The sequence below is a fragment of the Oncorhynchus mykiss genome, chromosome 22, assembly GCF_013265735.2.
Source record: "Oncorhynchus mykiss isolate Arlee chromosome 22, USDA_OmykA_1.1, whole genome shotgun sequence".
Taxonomy (NCBI): domain Eukaryota; kingdom Metazoa; phylum Chordata; class Actinopteri; order Salmoniformes; family Salmonidae; genus Oncorhynchus; species Oncorhynchus mykiss.
Genome location: NC_048586.1, coordinates 5,513,505 through 5,532,721, shown reverse-complemented (window position 1 = coordinate 5,532,721; position 19,217 = coordinate 5,513,505). Strand labels below are relative to the sequence as shown.

At 42.5% G+C, this 19,217-nt stretch overlaps 1 protein-coding gene across 4 annotated transcripts in view; it reads left to right on the top strand.

Annotated features, from left to right (window-relative positions):
• The window catches only part of LOC110501280 (collagen alpha-1(XVIII) chain), a 175,247-nt gene that overhangs the window by 79,562 nt on the left and 76,468 nt on the right, over positions 1-19,217 (top strand). For 2 of the 4 annotated variants that reach the window (XM_021578712.2, XM_021578713.2), the window contains exon 1: positions 4,541-6,051. The exons of 1 other annotated variant lie outside the window; for it this stretch is intronic. In XM_021578712.2, coding sequence (XP_021434387.2) covers positions 4,680-6,051 — 1,372 coding nt within the window. In that variant the 5' untranslated portion in view covers positions 4,541-4,679. Of the gene's footprint in view, positions 1-4,540; positions 6,052-19,217 lie in introns of those variants that run through there. One more of the 4 variants, XM_021578714.2, reaches the window with a different exon arrangement.

Sequence of the window (19,217 nt, the reverse complement as noted above, 5' to 3'; positions counted from 1 at the left end):
GAACTAAGTTGCCACATAAAGCAGAATTTATTTGCTGAAATATTCCATATTTGTATGTTGTGTATTTACAACTATACAGGTTTGGTCTACACAAAACATAATCTTGGCACAATGACAGAGGACGAGACAGAGCAGCATTCATCATATGAAGATGATTTCTTCTCATCACTGATGCCAAAAAGGTCACAAGGTACAGGGAAGTTGGATGGGTACCATGCCTGTGTGTCAGACAATATGGACTTGCTTCATTCCTTTCCATAAATAAAGAAGCTGTCCCTCAAAATGAACAAGGGCCTGCCTGCCTCTGTGAAATTCTTAGCCGTGTCGGACTGCTCTTCACTGCAAAGCGAGCCAGGATTGACTTGATTCACTTTGACAATCAGTGCCTGCTGAAATGGAACAGCATGTTCAGCATGCTCAGAGAGATGTTCAGAGAGAAGTAGGCCTTAGAACAGAACTCCTTTTGTTTTTGCTCAAGGAACACTAAATAATCTAATGTACTCTGTACATGGAGCCTATATATAGTTTGTCAAACTAATACAGCCCATTTTCTATTTTGAGGAGTTTGCTCATTCATTTAGCATAGGAAGCTAGCTCTGTGATCACGCTGGTGGGAATGCACATTGCTTATGTGATTGCATAGGACAACACATCAAGTCCTTCATCCTCAACCAGGGATCATCAACTAGATTCAGCCGCAGGACGTTTTTTTTTTTCAGCGGATGGTAGCCTGGCAGGTAGCCTGGCGGTAGCCTGGCAGTTAAGAGTGTTGGGCCAGTAACCAAAAGGTCACTGGTTTGAATCCCAGAGCTGACTAGGTGAAAAATCTGTAAATGTGCTCTTGCGCTAGCCACTTGACCTTCATTTCTCATGTAAGTCGCTCTGGTAAAAAGCGTCTGCTAATTGACTAAAATGTAAACATAATTACAAATAATTTTTAGACCGCAAATTGACCTCAAGCAGCCCACACAGATGTAATGTTTGACTAAGACATGATCATTTCAAATCTTGCTTACATTTGTATACGATCACGTGGCTCTCTATTATGAGTGGGAAGACTGGGACAGATTTCTTAAATTAAAATCACTTGGATCGGATTTCCTGGTATTATTTTGTACAAAAATAAAACATTTATTTTTGATTTATTTATAGAAGACTCGGGGGGCCAAATAAACGGACCCGTGGGCTGCCTGTTGGGGAACCCTGTCCTAAACTATGATAATCAAAGAGAGTTCTAAGGGAGATTGGTGTTGTGGATTTTTATGACGTTCTGACCACAATGAAAGAGTTATCACTTGGACTGCAAATGGAAATAAATCAATTAAGTGCTTTATTCTAAAGTTGTCAGCACCTCCTATCTCTTGTGCTTGTTGTTGCGGTCAACTTAGTTTGGAGTGACTTGTTCATTTCCTTAGAAACTGGCAAACAATCAGCAACAATGGACATTTCATTTTGACAGTGTTGTGCCAATATCCTCTCCAGTGAGGGAAAATGACATTATGAGTCCATTAGCCTTTGTTTCCACTACAAGTGATCATTATACAGTCCCAAATGTTCCTTTCTGCTCTTAATTGCGAACCTCATGTGGCCACTGGGGAGAAACGCATGAGAGCAATATACCAGATTAGTTCAATCGCTGGATGTGTCTGCAAATCTTCCGTGCCTTAATGCACACTTACATTTTTTTTTTTTTTTTACTTAAGACTAAGTGTAGTCGGTCCTGTGCATTACCTTAAGCACTGCAGGCTAGGGATGCACCGATATGACATTTTTGGCCAATACCGATATCCAATATTTTCCTTGCCAAGAAAAACAATACCAATATTAAACATTTTAGTGGCCTTTTAAGCATTATAGTACAGTTGAATAATTACACAACACACACAAACACACACACACACACACACGACACAGAGGTCTATGGCACTGCATCTCAGTGCAAGAGGTGTCACTACAGTCCCTGTTTCAAATCCAGGCTGTATCACATCCGGCCATGATTGGGAGTCATTCCCATTGGCAAAGCGTCGTCAGGGTTGGGCCGAGGTAGGCCGTCATTGTAAATAATAATTTGTTCTTTATTGACTTGCCTAGTTAAAGGTTTCACACACACAGATACCAAACCACACTGACCAAAAAGTTATTTTGTTGGCATTTACGTATGTCCCCATTAGGATTAGATCGTAATCAAAACCTATTTCTTTCACTTACTTGTTATGCTGCTTTGTTATTAATTTGTTCAGTCGTTTCATTCTCAACCAGGATTTCATCCAACATGTCAAGCAGTGAAGTTTCAGCTCTGTCTGTCCGTGGCCTCTCTTCCTCAGTGTGCACTGTCAATCAATCAATCAATCAATCAATCAATCATGTATCCATACAGCCCTTTTAACATCACCCGATGTCACAAAGTGCTGTACAGAAATTGTGTGGTAGAGAGAGAGTCCAAAACAGCAGGTCCGGGACAAGGTAGCATGTCCAGTGAACAGGTCAGGGTTCCATAGCCGCAGGCAGAACAGTTGAAACTGGAACAGCAGCATGACCAGGTGTACTGGAGACAGCAAGGAGACAGGACAGGTAGTCCTGAGGCATGGTCCTAGGGCTCAAGTCCTCCGATAGAAGAGAGAGAGAAAAAGAGAGAGAATTAGAGGGAGCATACTTCAATTCACATAGGACACCGGATAAGACAGGAAATATTCCAGATATAACAGACTGGCCCTAGCCCCCCGACACAAACTATTGCAGCAAAAGTACTGGAGGGATATCTAGAGGGATATCTTCAACCACCAACCTACTACCCTGAGACAAGGCTGAGTATAGCCCACGAAGACCTCCCCCACGGCACAAACCCGAGGGGGGCGCTAACCCGGACAGGAAGATCACGTCAGTAACTCAACTCACTCAAGTGACGCATGGAAGAGCGCCAGTGACTCAGCCCCTGTAATAGGGTTAGAGGCAGAGAATCCCAGTGGAGAGAGGGGAACCGGCCAGGCAGAGACAGCAAGGGCGGTTCGTCACTCCAGTACCTTTCCGTTCACCTTCACACACCTGGGCCAGACTACACTCAATCATATGACCTACTGAAGAGATGAGTCTTCAATAAAGGCTTAAAGGTCGAGAGCGAGTCTGCGTCTCTCACATGGATTGGCAGACCATTACGTAAAATTTAAGCTCTATAGGAGAAAGCCCTGCCTCCAGCTCTTTGCCAGCGTGTTGTGACCTTAACGTACGTGTAGGTATTTACGGCAGGACCAAATCGGAAAGATAGTTAGGAGCAAGCCCATGTAATGCTTTGTAGGTTAGCAGTTAAACCTTGAAGTCAGCCCTAGACTTAACAGGATGCCAGGGTAGAGAGGCTAGCACTGGAGTAATATGATAAATTTGTTGGGTTCAAGTCAAGTTTCAAGCAAACTGATATCTTTCTGACAGATAAGCTCTAAACCAGGCCAGAACTTGTCCGTGTAGACCAATTTGGGTCTCCAATCGCTCCAAAATAATGTGGTGATCGATGGTATCACTGTCACTGTGTCCGTTTCTATCTTGTCCAGCTGTGTGTGTAACATTTCACGTAAACCATGTTTCTTGTCTACATCAAAGTAGCGGTCCTTGTACCTAGCATCGAGCATGGTGGCGACACAGTAAAGAGGCTCAGAGAGAATGCCACCAAATAATGCCACCAAATTGGTTTTCATCTGTGCTAACATAATTGCGAAAGGATTTTCTAATGCTCAATTAGCCTTTTAAAATGGTAAACTTGGATTAGCTAACACAATGTGCTATTGGAACACAGGAGTGATGGTTGCTGATAATGGGCCTCTGTACACTTCCAGCTACAATGGTCATTTACAACATTAACAACATTAACAATGGCACATAAGCCCATTTTCAAAGGGATTAGTTGTTTTTTAGGGTCAGTCGCTCTTTAAGAAATTGTATTATTAGACTATTCTCTGGATCATAATATACAATTTGGACAGTGTTTCTTCCTTGCCAAAATTGATCTTTGCATTACCGCTGTCATATGACAGATAGCTAATAGGCTATTTTATCATTTGTCTGGTGAAATTAATAAGTGAATGTTCACCACATATGTTTATCTTTCATAGAAATGGGTGAGTATGTAATGCATTTACAGTTTACGTTTATAAGCCTCTAGACTTCAGATGAAATTACATAGGTAAACAAGCAAGACCATAAAACCCTGCACATTCTCTATGCCCTTCCATCGTGCGCCTACAATTTTCACATACTTTAGTTTTTTAAGATAGGCTGGTGGACTTTCTACTTTTCATGTTTGTACAAAGAGGTTAACTCAGAGGGAACAAATGGCCCTTTTCTGTAAAACATTGAAAAGCACCAACATCTACATTGGAAGTCAACCAGCTGTTTTCTCTAAAGGTATCCTTTCTAAAGAGACCCTTTTCACTGCTGGGACAAAAGGAGGGTAGGAGGAGGAGGAGCTGTGGGAGGGAAAAGTTACAAGGGCAACCAATAAGGATGAGACCTCCTTGTCCCCGCCTTCAAATTAAGGCACTTCTCTTCACTTTCCCCCCTCTGGCTGGTGGTCTGCAGTGTGCTGGAGGAGAATGGAGCATGTGGAGTGAATCAGTGGCAGTGGGCATGTCACAGTTCACTCTGGGAACCTTATCAACACTGCTGGTGGAGTACATTTGGGCAGCAGCGGGATGGATTGCAAGATTGGATTCCAGCTGAGTATATCCCTTTTAGTGGTAGTATTGGTGGGCCGTTGTGAGGCGTTGTGGTTTTCCTGGGGCAGTATAGATGGCACCACTGAGGCCCCATCGCTTGACAATGAGGGATCTGGGAACCCAGTGACTAGCAATGAATCACCAACGCCGGAGAACATTGAAGAAGTGGGGGCAGATGTCATTGAAATAGAAAGCGGGATACATAAGTTTGCTCAAACTTGGAACCAGAATGCAAAGGCCACGGAGGCCCCCAAGCTGACCACTGTGAGGTCAAAAGCCAGGAATGAGCGCCCAATGGAAAAGGGTGCCGGTCGGCCCACGTCAAGGGGAAGCAAACCTGGTAATGACATGTCCACAGTACAGGGTATGGGATCTGGTTACTGGGAGTGGTCAGGGGTTGGGAGTGGGTCTGGAGTTGGGTCCTGGTCGGGATTTGGGTCTGGTTCTGAATTCGGATCTCGGTCTGAATTTAGTTCTGAATTTGACTCAGAGTCTGAAATCAGACATGGGTCTCAAATTAGACCTTTGTCTGGAATTGGGTTTGGGTCTCAATCTGGATCTAGCATTGAATCTGGATCTGAACCAGGAGCCTCTATGTGGGATAGCCAGGAGGGAACAGTTTTACCCACAGACCTCATCGGTTTAGCAGAGAATGTCAATGTGCTTGCAGGGAAAGAGAATGAGATGCTGGGTATTGTCAAGGTGGACCTAGCAGAAAGTGTTTTGGATGAGCACAACAGAACAGCTGAGTGGAATGCTACGGTTTTCCCCATAGACAGTCAGCCCGTCCCAAGTGTTAATGTCTCTCTTGAGACAACTCCCAGTAACACAAGTAGCAACAGAGTAATTGACAGTAGCTCTAGTTGGAACACCAATAATTTTAACTCGACAGAGTATTTTGACGAATACACTGTCTCAGGTGATTTTCTAACCCCTTTTGACAGCAACCACTCTCTCTTAGCTACTAGTGAGACGCCGGCCCCGGAATCCCCACGTTGCTGGCCAATAGATTTCCATTTGCCTTTCTGCAAATCCTTGGGTGGCGACAGCTTTGTGTTGCCCAACTATTTCAATCACAGCAGTGTGAAGGAGGTCCGGGCTGTTTTGGGCTCTTGGGCGTGGCTCTTGAGGTCACGCTGCCACCATAGCCTGGAGTGGTTTTTCTGCCTGCTGCTGTTGCCCAGGTGCCCCCGGGGACTGCCACCGCCTTGGCCTTGCCGCAGCTTCTGCGAGGTCCTGCAGGACAGCTGCTGGACAGTCCTCGATGAGGGCAGCCTCTCTATGGAGTGCCACTCTTTGCCTGATGAGGACGATGGGTATCAGTGCTTGTCAGTTAGTAACCAGAAAGGTAATCCCTGGTTAAAATGTATTCCCTTTTTGGAAATCCATTTTCAACCATCCCCAATCCCACCCCCTGTTTGTCTTTTTTTTGTCACCCAGTAGTCCTAGGACATTTATCTCCTGTTATTCCTGCTATTCCTGCTATTCCTGACACAGTTTGTTTTAAGTGCATTATATGAAGGTTCAGGGGACTAACCAGTGTATTTCTGTTTGCAACTCAACCCTTCGGCAACAACAATGGTGTGTGCAAAGACTAAACTAGCATGGCACTAGTGTTTTCCTCACAACCCAAACCGGTCGCATGTCAATGTATGTCCAAGTCTTCCGGTTGGCCAGTGACTAACTAAAATGTATAAGAATGTGTCACACACACACATGAACGCACACACACATTATATTTTCTTCTGGAGCTATAGCTATAGACTTTAGCATAATGTAAGTTAGGTGCAGGATAAATAGTCTACTTTTGAGGGAGAGGGACTTGATGAAGTTGGAAGTTTATGTATATAGAGTTTGAGTTGATGTAATAAAACCAGAGTAAGGGGCTGAAGGTCACAGTTGGATGCCGTGTTATATGATTTGTCCCTCCCAGACTTAAATGGAGTATTTATAGAGACATTTTATTTCTTTCATGTGCACTTAAAGGAGTGAAGGACACCCTGGCATGTAGTGTTCTTTCTATACATAATCTTTTGGCATGCCATCTTTATATCAACAAGCTGTCACATGTATTCATAGAATAAACCATTGCAATACACATTACAAGCAGTACATGGTAACTTTGAAATGAAAATGATTACATTTTGGTTGTATGAATTGCTTGTCAAAGTTTGTGCATTCTGCTCTCTACATGGTCAAATAAGCTGTCGTGTTACATTGAGCACAAGGGAAGTGATTATTTAATTTTTTTGTGGTTTGGTGTGATACATTCAGCAAGCCCACCTTTGTGTGTGAATATACTTGCATGACAGTTGATCTTATTTTAGCTTGGTGACTGTTTCAACTTGGAGACATATGTGGCAGGTATTTCAATGGCCTTGAGCATGATGGGGGAAAGATAAATGGTACTGGTAGAATCTTTTTTTTCCTTTCCCTGTCCAACATAAACCCTGTTCAGTCTGCATATAAAAGTGGGAAAATTGCTTTCAGCAACAAACTTGTTTTAGATGCCACTGGGTGCACATGCAACATTTTTCTTCTGCTAGTTGGGTAGAAGTTGGGTTGAGCAATAATTTGCCTATGCCATCCGTGTACCAGGATGGTAGCTCATTATATTCAGTTAAGTCAGCTCTCAGCCGTCACTGACCTTTCTAGCCTCCGATCTCATGATTAGATCCCGCCCTGCTGTTATGGTACAGTGAGAGGGGGCTCTCAGGATTCACTTTTGGCCTAAGCATGCCGTGGTAAAATCTCTAAACCACATGTTGCGCTCCAATTGACTTTCTTCTCCCTGCCAGGTAGTAATGTGGAAACACATATGCTTATGGTTTCTATGTCAAATGAGTGCATTTTCTTTTGTAGGCGTTTTTCTGAATCTGCACATAACTTTTCAAATACTTCAGCAGACACATTTCCTAAAATGGAAAAACATGAAACATAAAAAAATATTCTTACAATGTTGGAGAGGAGGTGGTGTAGGTACACTACATGACCAAAAGTATGTGGACACATTCTTGTCAAAAATCTCATTCCGAAATCATGGGCATTAATATGGAGTTGGTCCACCTTTGCTGCTATAACAGCCCCCACTCTTCTGGGAAGGCTTTCTACTAGATGAAGGAACATTGCTGCGGGGACTTGCTTCCATTCAGCCACAAGCACATTATTTGAGGTCGGCACTGATGTTGGGCGATTAGGCCTGGCTCACAGTCGGCGTTCCAATTCATCCCAAATATGTTTGATGGGGTTGAGGTCAGGGCTCTGTGCAGGCCAGTCAAGTTCTTCCACTCCGATCTTGACAAACCGTTTCTGTATGGACATCGATTTGTGCACAGGGGCATTGTCATGCTTAAAAAGGTAAGGGCCTTCCACAAACTGTTGCCACAAAGTTGGAAGCACAGCATAGTCTAGAATGTCATTGTATGCTGTAGCATTAAGATTTCCCTTCACTGGAACTAAGGGGCCTAGTCTGAACCATGAAAAACAGCCCCATACCATTATTCCTCTTCCACCAGACTTTACATTTGGCACTATGCATTCGGGAAGGTAGCGTCCACCAAACCCAGATTTGTTCATCGGACTGCCAGATGGTGAAGCGTGATTCATCACTCCAGAGAACTCGTTTCCGCTGCTCCAGAGTCAATGGCGTCGAGCTTTACACCACTCCCATAACAGCACTTTCAGTTGACCGGGGAAGCTCTAGCATGTCAGAAATTTGACGAACTGACTTGTTGGAAAGGTGGCAGCCTATGACAGTGCCACGTTGAAAGTCATTGAGCAGCCATTCTACAGCCAATGTTTGTCTATGGAGATTGCATGGCTGAAGAGACACCTTGTTTGCCCTATTAAGACCCCATAAATGTTTATAGTTGTTTAAAGGTACTGAAAATGGCTCCAGATTACGAAGTTGTCAAATTAATATAGTGGTGGAGAGTGATGCCATTTCACCCTGATCAGGGTGGTGTATTTGGAGTTTCAGTGCTCACATTCATATCATCCGGCTTTACACTATCTCTTTTTACGGCACTGCTATCTCTAGACAGCTTGCTCCACTGACAGGCTTTAGTGGACAAGATGTCTCTGGTCCGACACTAAGTGAATCTGTAGAGTGAATCTGAAAAGTCTCAGAAATGTAGGAAACACCAATGTGATTCTCTGAAACATTCAGAGTATGTGCCAGGCTAAATTAAATAAGTCACATTGTAAATGACCTCAGGGCAAGTCATGCTCTGCACTCATGTTATAAAATGAGTCCTTGAGGGCAGGAATTTTATTGCCGATATCTAAGAGCAGTAGTTCAGCAGTGAGGCTGAGGCATCTGTGCTTGGTATTGCCTATTAGAGCTGCCTTGAGGTACAGCTCTATTTATCCATTACAGCCTATCATCTTAGTCATCTTAGTCAAGACCCCCCCAAAAAAATCCCGCTGACAGACCATCTGGTTACACTCACCCACATAATGGTCCCTTGGTTGAAGTCCATCAGCCTGTGCAAAACAAATGGGTTTTGGGTGTAACAAATGGCTCTCATATTACTTCGTTTTTGGGTGATCGCTGAGATGCTGAGTATGCCACATTAACATAATTGCCCTAAAACATGCACAAATGTGTGATTTACTTTTGTAAACATTTTTGGTCATACTGTATATTACACTACTCATGTGGTACCTGTTACGATAGCAAAATTGCTTGATTTTCTGAAGTGAACTGCAGTGGTGCAGCTCAGTGTTGAAATGTTAACAGGTTGACGGCTTCAGCTTTCATTAGACTGCAGGTCACAGTTGAATAGCCAAGCTAATGTGTCACAACCTGTAAAGACCAACCCTAAAGCCAAAATCGGTCTGTTTCGTTGTTTATTAGCCCAGGGTAACTCAATATGGGTATTTTCCCAACCCCCAACACTCTTCCACCAAATACTTCCCTCGCTGGTAAATACTTTCATGGTGTTGTGTGTGTGTGCTTCGTCATGGCTACTATTTCAGACACTTCCCACTATCTACAGTTCCTGTGGACATTGTGTGTGGGAGAGGGCACTTGCTTTATCCCTATCTGTACCCCCTCATGCCCCCACTTGTCATTTGAATGGTGATGGGCCGCTTATGGAAGAGTCTCTCATCGCTTCCCTTCATAATTCTGAGCCGGAATTTGGGCGGGTGCTCAGTGGGTTCACAGGGGGTTGTCATGTTGACTTCATCAGGGCCCTGCACAGCAGAGTACAATGAGGCAGTTGACACACTTTCTATATGGAGAGATGTGTGGGAGGGTCACTGCCCATGGGAACATTGCACTGCTGTTGCCCTTGTGCATGAGTGGATCAGATAGTGGGTAGTTCAACCACTTCAACAACTGGGAGCAGTGGCATGAAATCAAATGGTTTAACTCATTAGCCATGTTAGTAATGTCTAGGGTTTTGTCATGGTCACTTGCTTTCCTTTGAAAGATAAGCGGTTACAGATTTCAGGGTTGTTGGGGTCAATTGCATTTACATTTGATTTGTTTTAACGTGGCAAATTGAAGAAATGTCCAAGAAAGTCCTCTTTGAAAAGATGGAGACATTGGGTAAGGGCATTGACTGACGTATTATGGGGTCCATTCCTGCAGTGGTCAGCAGGTGGAGCTAGTACCTAGTTATCCATGCTCTTAGATACCCCCACATTTCTATATCATTAATGATATTCTCCCTTCAATGTGTACCATACCAGATTATGACCTGATGATGAATGAAATTGTCTCCCTGAATTGTGTATACATTGGCCTATATATAGCATGATGTTCCGTATGAATCTTTTGACCATGCACAAATGGAAAAGAAGAATGACCTGTAATATTTGTTGGCCCCTCTCCAATGCATTGTTTTCTTTTTGTTTTGTGTTGCTTTGTATGCACTTACATCATTCAGTAGGCCTATTGGCCATTTCATAGGCTACAGGCCTGCCTACCTCTGGATGGGAAGGGTGGGTGGGTGGGAATAGAGATAGGAAAGTCATGTTGATGTTAGGCTGTATATGTTTGTGCATGTGTATGTATCTTGTTTGTTTATTTTGGTCTCGTCTGAATAAATAAACTATATAAAAAAGGAGACATTGCTTCATAAAAGGGCAGTCTGCTGTTCAAACAATAACAAAGTAGTCACCCCGCCTCTGCGGGATGGAAAAATGTAATCACTCTTAAATTAATTGACTATGGATGCAAGAACTAACCAGCTATGATATCAAAATTATAGTTTGAACGATGTTTTGAGGCTCCACAGTGTTTGTTTACAATTGCATTGATTACAAACAAACGAGTAAAACAAGATTATATGTTGGGTTATAGTGGGGTACCACAGTTGAACTAGGCTCATGAGGCATTTATATAGTTATGTTCTTAAAGAATCAATTGGTGTAATAGCCCAAAAATCACAATTGCCCATGTAGTTTAACTTTAATTTAACATTTCTGGAATTGACTGAATTTAAATAGTTAGTCCCAATGTCTCTAACTGCTACGGTGGTCTGTATGTCTTCCCCACTGCCAGACAAACTCTGGCAGTGGGATCATGTATATATTAGTGTATGTGTTTGTGTTTTTGTGGCTTTGCGGTTTCTATTCCCAGGGGTTCATACTATACTGTGTCTGACACTGATTATCCACAATGCAGTGGTTCCATGCAGGGAGTCTAATATTGTATCCCATGACAGGAAGGCTTAAAGCTGGCAGAGATCTCACGCAGGTGTTCGCCATGGAAAAACATTTCTAAGCTGCACTCTGAGAGTTCCAATTATGGGCACAATGTTCTCAATCATTCACTGACAGAAGCTCCTAGCTCCCTGGTTTCTGTTACAATGGGAAGGCCAATTAAATGGTCCTTAGTATAGTAGAGATACAGAAGTCATTTTCAGCTGGAGTATGACCATGCAGAGTATCTCTTGATTAAACAGTTTTCAATTACTTTTGGTAATTTTGGTTGCCATTTAGTTTTTTCCAGAGCTATTTATTGAAGCATTGAAGGAACACCCTGCCAAATTGCTCAAGGCACAGCATTCCCATCTCGTCATTTTCTGAGGTGATATGATTAGGGCCCGGTACCGAGTCTGCAGAGCTTAAGTGGTACCCACTTAAGTGGTACTCACTTGTCTTTTTGAAAATCGTGCTCAAATCTTACTGCTGGCTATGTAGTTAGAATCCCCCCCCCCCCCCCCCACAGGCCATAAGTTATGCGCTATGGTCATATTTAAAGAGAATGCAATTTAGGCCTCGCACCAAAAGTGCAAAAATGTTGGATGCATGGAAAGGGTACAACCTGGTGGTCATCAGAGTGCAATGCATTTCCTTTCCATCCACATTTGAATATGACTTTACCTTGAATGCATCCTCCATATGCACCATTGAACTCTCACTTGTTTCCAATGGGGAAAATGAATGGGAAAATAAGTTGGAAGTTTCCTTGCCTGTCTGTGTGTTATTTAAATAAACAACTTGATAACACAGAAGTCCCAAACGCTAGTGTCATGTTAAGATATCAGATTTCAAAATCCTTCCAGACATTTTTACACAGTGAGGTACTAGCCAAACCAGATCAAACCAGACACATCTGATCTTCTAAATTGCTTAAAAGAAGCAGTCACACCTCTTTACTCAATGAGGTTCTGTTTAACTCCAATAATATAATAGACAAAACTCAAATTACCAACGAGTTGAACCAACATTTTATAGCAGCAGGCCATTTATTTGAAAAGGGCAATAAGGACAACTCTGAAAAGACTGTTCATGACACATGCATCTCTGATGCACCCCTGTTCAATCACAGACATGCCTGCTATTGTAAATGTTGACCAACTGTTCTCTCTTCAGCAAGTCACTACTAAGAAAGTTCTTGACACTCATTTAGTTATTGATGTTAAAAAAGTCCACTGGGGCAGACATGCTTGACCCGTGTCTTCTACGGCTTGCTGCACCTCTGACTGTGGAGCCCTTAACACATTTTTTTATTCATCCATTCTCTTGGGTATTATTCCTTTGCTCTCTCACTCCACAAAGGTAGTGATCCCTGCAATCATAATAATTTGCGGCCAATCTTAAAACTCTTGGTAAATTCTCAGGTGTGGTCCTTTTAAGATAGAAATTGTATTCTGAATGCTCACCAGGACACAGCATCATCTCGGCTGCTTCTCAAGTCATAAATTACATAGTTAACGAACTACACAGGAAACCGCACTGCGATGCCCTTTTATATTGATCTGTCGAAAGCATTCAATACGGTTGATCATGCAGTCCTGCTACAGAGGCTACCCGTAATTGGTCTAGACCAAGCGGCCTACGGCTGGTTAAAAAATTACCTGCACGATAGAAGTCCTGTATATCTGCTGATGGAGTTCAGTCTAATTTTCTTAACATAACCAAAGGAGTGCCACAAGGCTCAGAATTAAGTCCTTTACTGTTGTTTACATTAATAATGTTAGCTTGTCCCTGAATAATAACCGGGGCCTACATCTCCATCCGGATGCCCCCTCCAGTGCAGCAGGTCATTAACGACCTTCAGCTTTGATTCAATTCAAGTATTGCTTACAGATCTTAAATTAGTGTTAAATGTCAATTAAACCAAGTTTGTTGTTCTCCAGGTCTTGTCAAATTTAACCTAAAGATCTGCGTAGTGGCACCTTCAAGGGAGCCTAAATTAAGCCAATCCCTCATTAGTATTTAGGTATTTGGATTGATGAAAATTGTATTTTAAAACACACATTGAATAACTGAGAAAGATTGGTTTCCTTTATACAAATAAATCCTGCCTTACTTTTGAAAACAGGAGGAAGATTGTTAAAGCATCGCTCCTCCCAGTACTTGTCTATGGTGATATAATCTACATGCACGCAGCAGCTTCTGTTTTAAAACCTTTAAATTCAGTCTATTACTGCATTTTTTATCACAGGAGACAATTTTCATTCATATACAGTAGTTCTGTTCGCTGGGAGTCTCTGACTACCAGAAGTGCCCAACATTGGCTGATATTTGTATATAAAGCAGTTCTCCAGACACTCCCATACTACCTCACCACTTCTTAATTGGAAATCCAGCCACCATCAGATTTGCTCTCAAGACTGGCTGGTTCTAGAGGTTCCACGAGTCCGGGAAGATTGTTTTTAGTTATTGTGCCCCTAGAGCATTGAATGACCTGCAGGCCACTTTGAGGCTTGACTCTCTGGTCTCGAAGGGTCAGTTCGGGACATTAATTAGGAATGGGGTGAAGAAGAACTGCACTTATTTTGATTGATTTGTAATTTTATCTGTCGCTTTTGAATGTGATTTGTTTTAATTGTAAATGTTGATTCATTTTTTCCAGAGCACCCTTGTAAATGAGACCCTGGTCTCGATGGGTTTCCCCTGGTTAAATAAAGGTTACATTATTATGTTTTTTTAAATTGTCATTTGTGCCACTATATATGAGAAATATTAGGAAAAAAAATATCTGTACAAAAAACAAATCCCTTTGGAATGGTAATTGTTTACGTATTTTATTTCAACTCTAGATTTTCAAATCTCTTATTCCCCAACAATTTAGGAACCAACCCCAACAGGACCCTTTCAGAAGCTGCACTTTTTTTCTGCCTGATTGGCATATATCAAGTCTTGTTAAACTGTCAGTGGATGACAAAAGCTTTCCTGGGGGTTGAATGGAGATCCTAGTTAAAATACTAATGTTATAGGGCTGGGCAGTATACCGGTATTGATGCATGGACCCGTTTCGTTTTTTTCTTTACCTCCTATTTCAATGTTTTGGTTTGTTAAATGTGATACGGCACTCCATTTTTATACTTTACCCCACTACTTGAGTCTTCTCTCTCCGTCTCTCTCACCAAACTCCCCCTGTCACCCAAGGAGTGCAGTTGTTGTTGCTCGGCCACAAGATCGTTTGCCGACCGTTCACTCTTCAGTTTGCATGATCATTGCAGCAGATGCAACAATATGTTGATGACAATGATGCTGCTTTCCACTTTGCTTCTGAATATAAAATTGCAACTGTTATATAATTACACTTAGTTTGTGTGCAATATGTTACCATCTACAAACGGCTAATTGTCTTTTCATAGCAAATTGTGGCTAAAATAAATCATTAGTCACTAATTGCTAGTTAGCTCGCTGGCTAGCTAACTAGCTAGCTAATAAATGTACTGAGTCAGATAAACTTAGCTAGCTAATGCAGCCTAATACCTGTGCTGGTGTAAGCTTAAATCAGCATGTTTGTGCAACAGCATCTTCTAAATCAGAGAGGAATAGACGCTGCTTAGTGACATGAAGTAAGATACGACATTTAATGTAGCCAAAGATGATAGGATCCGACTCCCCTGGGAAACACTGACCAACACTTTGGTTCCTACCCTGTGACAATAACGCCTCCATAGAGATCCTACTAGAATTCAAATTCCTAATTCTATGAATGCCTCCTTGGCTTTTTAATTTGGTGTCATGTCAAACAACACTGTATTCAAAGTGCCCACTATTCCATTCTGAATAATCATTATATTTCCATGAATCCAACAGTTCACCTAAGTGTTTTGACCTAGCCTAGGCAGCCGATAGTGGCCGCTAGATCTGCACTATCATCTAGGATTGATGTGCATTCCCGGTAATACACTCGTGTCGCCCGTGGACCGGCTCATACATAAAGCATCCTCCATTCAGGGGATAATTTTCCTCATTAATTAATTGTATTTGCGAGCCAGCAGATTTTCCACCAACATTTTTGGATTTTCAGACAACTTAGGATGTTGCACACCGCATTCAGCCAAGGGTGTGCAACGTCCTAAGTGGTGTGGAAATACCAAAATGGACGTGGAAAATTCAGTTAGCTAGTTAAAGAGGAAAATGATGCCCTTTAAGCCTGAATGGAGGATACTTAATATACGAGCCAGTCCACAAGTGACACGACTGTATTACCGGGAATGCGCATCAACCTTAGACGATAGTGCAGATCTAGAGGCCACTATCGGCTGCCTAGGCTAGTTTTGATCTATATCGCAATTGCAATATTTTGTTAAAAATAAGTCCTAGATTTCTTTACCCATATCGCGCAGCCCTATGTGGCAGTGTGTAAATTGGCTCAAATTATATAAACTTTTGTTTTGAAGTTTCTTTGAACAGAATAAGACAACCTGAATTGAGAAATCCCCATTTAAAATCACGTAGAATGTATGTGTTGCCACTCTAGGGTCATGCACAACTCATAGAGCAAATGTAAAACTTTTATTATTAAAAAACATAAAAGACCACCAAAGACCGTCAAAAATGTGAAACATATTGTGATATGATATTTGGGCCATATCGCCCAACCCCTGCACACAGACCAATTTTTTTTCATAATTTCAAATGACTCACTGCCTTTTAGACGACACAATACGGGTGCATTCACCGACATCAGCAAAGGCATTCCTTTAGCTTTACGTTTGAAGGGCAAAGCCTTACAATCATAAATCATAAAGCCGGTAATTCAATTGGCTTCCGTTTCTTGTTGTGTTGCGAGACACTTTGCCGTTGTTTTTGACGAGTGATTGATTCTACATTGTTTAATAGGCACGTCAACATCTCCCAACTTATGTCAGTATGGTGAGCAACATAGGTCATTTTAGGGACTATGGAAAGAACCACACGATGGATGCTTGTCACTCCGCAGCACACATTGCCATGAACTGTCAGATATGTGCCTAAGATATCAACTGAGTCTCCCTTGATATTGTTTATGGCCATGCCTGTGGGTGAAACTAGATCTGGTCGGCATAATAGGTGAACTGTTCCATAATGAGGGGGCTTGTGTTTGGAAAACTCAGAATGCTGTAGGAGCACACAGTTCCAGGAAAATTAGGACTCGTGCCGTAGGATTGGCAAGGCACATCGAAAGATCAGATGACCGACCGTATCATAGGAGAATGAGGTAAGGGCATTAAGAAGGTGGAGAGGAGGCAAACTTTCCCTCCAGATGGAACGTTATGATCGCAGACTGAGGGACTAGGCTCTGTTTGTCTATTGTCTTTTTGTTTTATCCCAAAAACCCTGAGACACCCCCACGTGTCAGCCAAAGTGCAACACCCCTGCAGACGTTTAGGGGTTAAGTGGTGCCTTGCACAAGCGCAGGAAATTATGACTAGGACCTTGATGCCAGCAAGCCGGCCCACTCCCCACCAGACTTTTTACCATTGAGAACTGAAAGAGAGAGTTAGGAGGGTTCCTGTGTCGACCTGCAAGTGCAGGCCTGCCCGTCCATCTGTGGCCCCTCGAGCTGTCATTCTCACTTTGTCCTGACTAACATCTTGTAGGGCAGTGCGAATTACGATTTATTGTTTTCTGTTCAACAGTCATGAACCCACAACTCCCTCTGGTTATTTGAGTGGGCCCCTCACTTGCAGCAACAAATCCCTAGTCCTGTTTAGGGTCATATGTCTGCTTAATTCTTATGTAGCAAAATTTGAAATTGTGTATTTTACATTGGATGAAAGTAGAGACCCAGAGCTAGAAAATGGTACGTCCTACACTTCAGTTGAGGAACAATAGGAAAGTAATTCCGCATTGAAAGTTGATAAACGTGTCACCTCACTTTTGAGAAAATGGCCTTTGAATGTTTTGGTACACCTACTGAGAGCTCTTCTTTGTCTACACCCATTCAGCATTGTTTACACCCTCTTAAGCTTTAGCCCCACCCATCTCTTTAAGGGTTGATCCGCGCGTTCTGTCCTAACAACAGCAGTCAAGCACCCAATCTAACTGGCTAACGTTGGCTAGCTTGTTAAGAGAATAGCTCACTCTGACTATTTTCCTCTGCCCTAGTAGAGCTGGTTAGGTTGTTTTTATGTTATCCAGAACATTGTTGACTGCAACTGTGCTGCTGGCAACAATTTACGTTTTTTTGCCGACATTTACTGGCACCGGCCATATTCAATGGGTGTTGAGCATTCGTAGATGTGTCCGTTATTCTGCGCTCTGGCTATCTAATCCGATTTCCGATTTCTCTTTCGTTGAGTGTGCCAAAGCGCAGAATAATGAATTTACCAGCTACATCTATCAACTGTTGTCTCAGTGACATCATAAATATTCTATTGAAATGGTTACTTGCATAGTGGAGTATTTTATTAAGACATGTACAGTGGGGCAAAAAAGTATTTAGCCAGCCACCAATTGTGCAAGTTTTCCCACTTAAAAAGATGAGAGAGGCCTGTAATTTTCATCATAGGTACACTTCAACTATGACAGACAAAATTAGAAAAAAATCCACAAAATCTTATTGAAGGATTTTTAATGAATTTATTTGCAAATTATGGTGGAAAATAAGTATTTGGTCACCTACAAACAAGCAAGATTTCTGGCTCTCACAGACCTGTAACTGCTTCTTTAAGAGGCTCATCTGTCCTCCACTTGTCACCTGTATTAATGGCATATGTTTGAACTTGTTATCAGTATAAAAGTCACCTGTCCACAATCTCAAACAGTCACACTCCAAACTCCACTATGGCCAAGACCAAAGAGCTCTCAAAGGACACCAGAAACAAAATTGTAGACCTGCACCAGGCTGGGAAGACTGAATCTGCAATAGGTAAGCAGCTTGGTTTGAAGAAATCAACTGTGGGAGCAATTATCAGGAAATGGAAGACATACAAGACCACTTATAATCTCCCTCAATCTGGGGCTGCACGCAAGATCTCACCCTGTGGGGTCAAAATGATCACAAGAACGATGAGCAAAAATCCCAGAACCACACGGGGGAACCTAGTGAATGACCTGCACAGAGCTGGGACCAAAGTAACAAAGCCTACCATCTGTAACACACTACGCCGCCAGGGACTCAAATCCTGCAGTGCCAGACGTGTCCCCCTGCTTAAGCCAGTACATGTCCTGGGCCGTCTGAAGTTTGCTAGAGAGAATTTGGATGATTGGGAGAATGTCATATGGTTAGATGAAACCTAATTGGAACTTTTTGGTAAAAACTCAACTCGTCGTGTTTGGAGGACAAAGAATGCTGAGTTGCATCCAAAGAACACCATACCTACTGTGAAGCAGTGAACATCATGCTTTGGGGCTGTTTTTCTGCAAAGGGACCAGGACGACTGATCCGTGTAAAGGAAAGAATGAATGGGGTCATGTATCATGAGATTTTGAGTGAAAATCTCCTTCCATCAGCAAGCGCATTGAATATGAAACATGGCTGGGTCTTTCAGCTTGACAATGATCCCAAACACACCGCCCGGGCAACGAAGGAGTGGCTTCGTAAGAAGCATTTCAAGGACCTGGAGTGGCCTAGCCAGTCTCCAGATCTCAACCCCATAGAAAATCTTTGGAGGGAGTTGAAAGTCTGTGTTGCCCAGCAACAGACCCAAAACATCACTGCTCCAGAGAAGATTTGCATGGAGGAATGGGCCAAAATACCAGCAACAGTGTGTGAAAACCTTGTAAAAGACTTACAGAAAATGTTTGACCTCTGTCATTGCCAACAAAGGGTATATAACAAAGTGTTGAGATAAACTTTTGTTATTGACCAAATACTTATTTTCCACC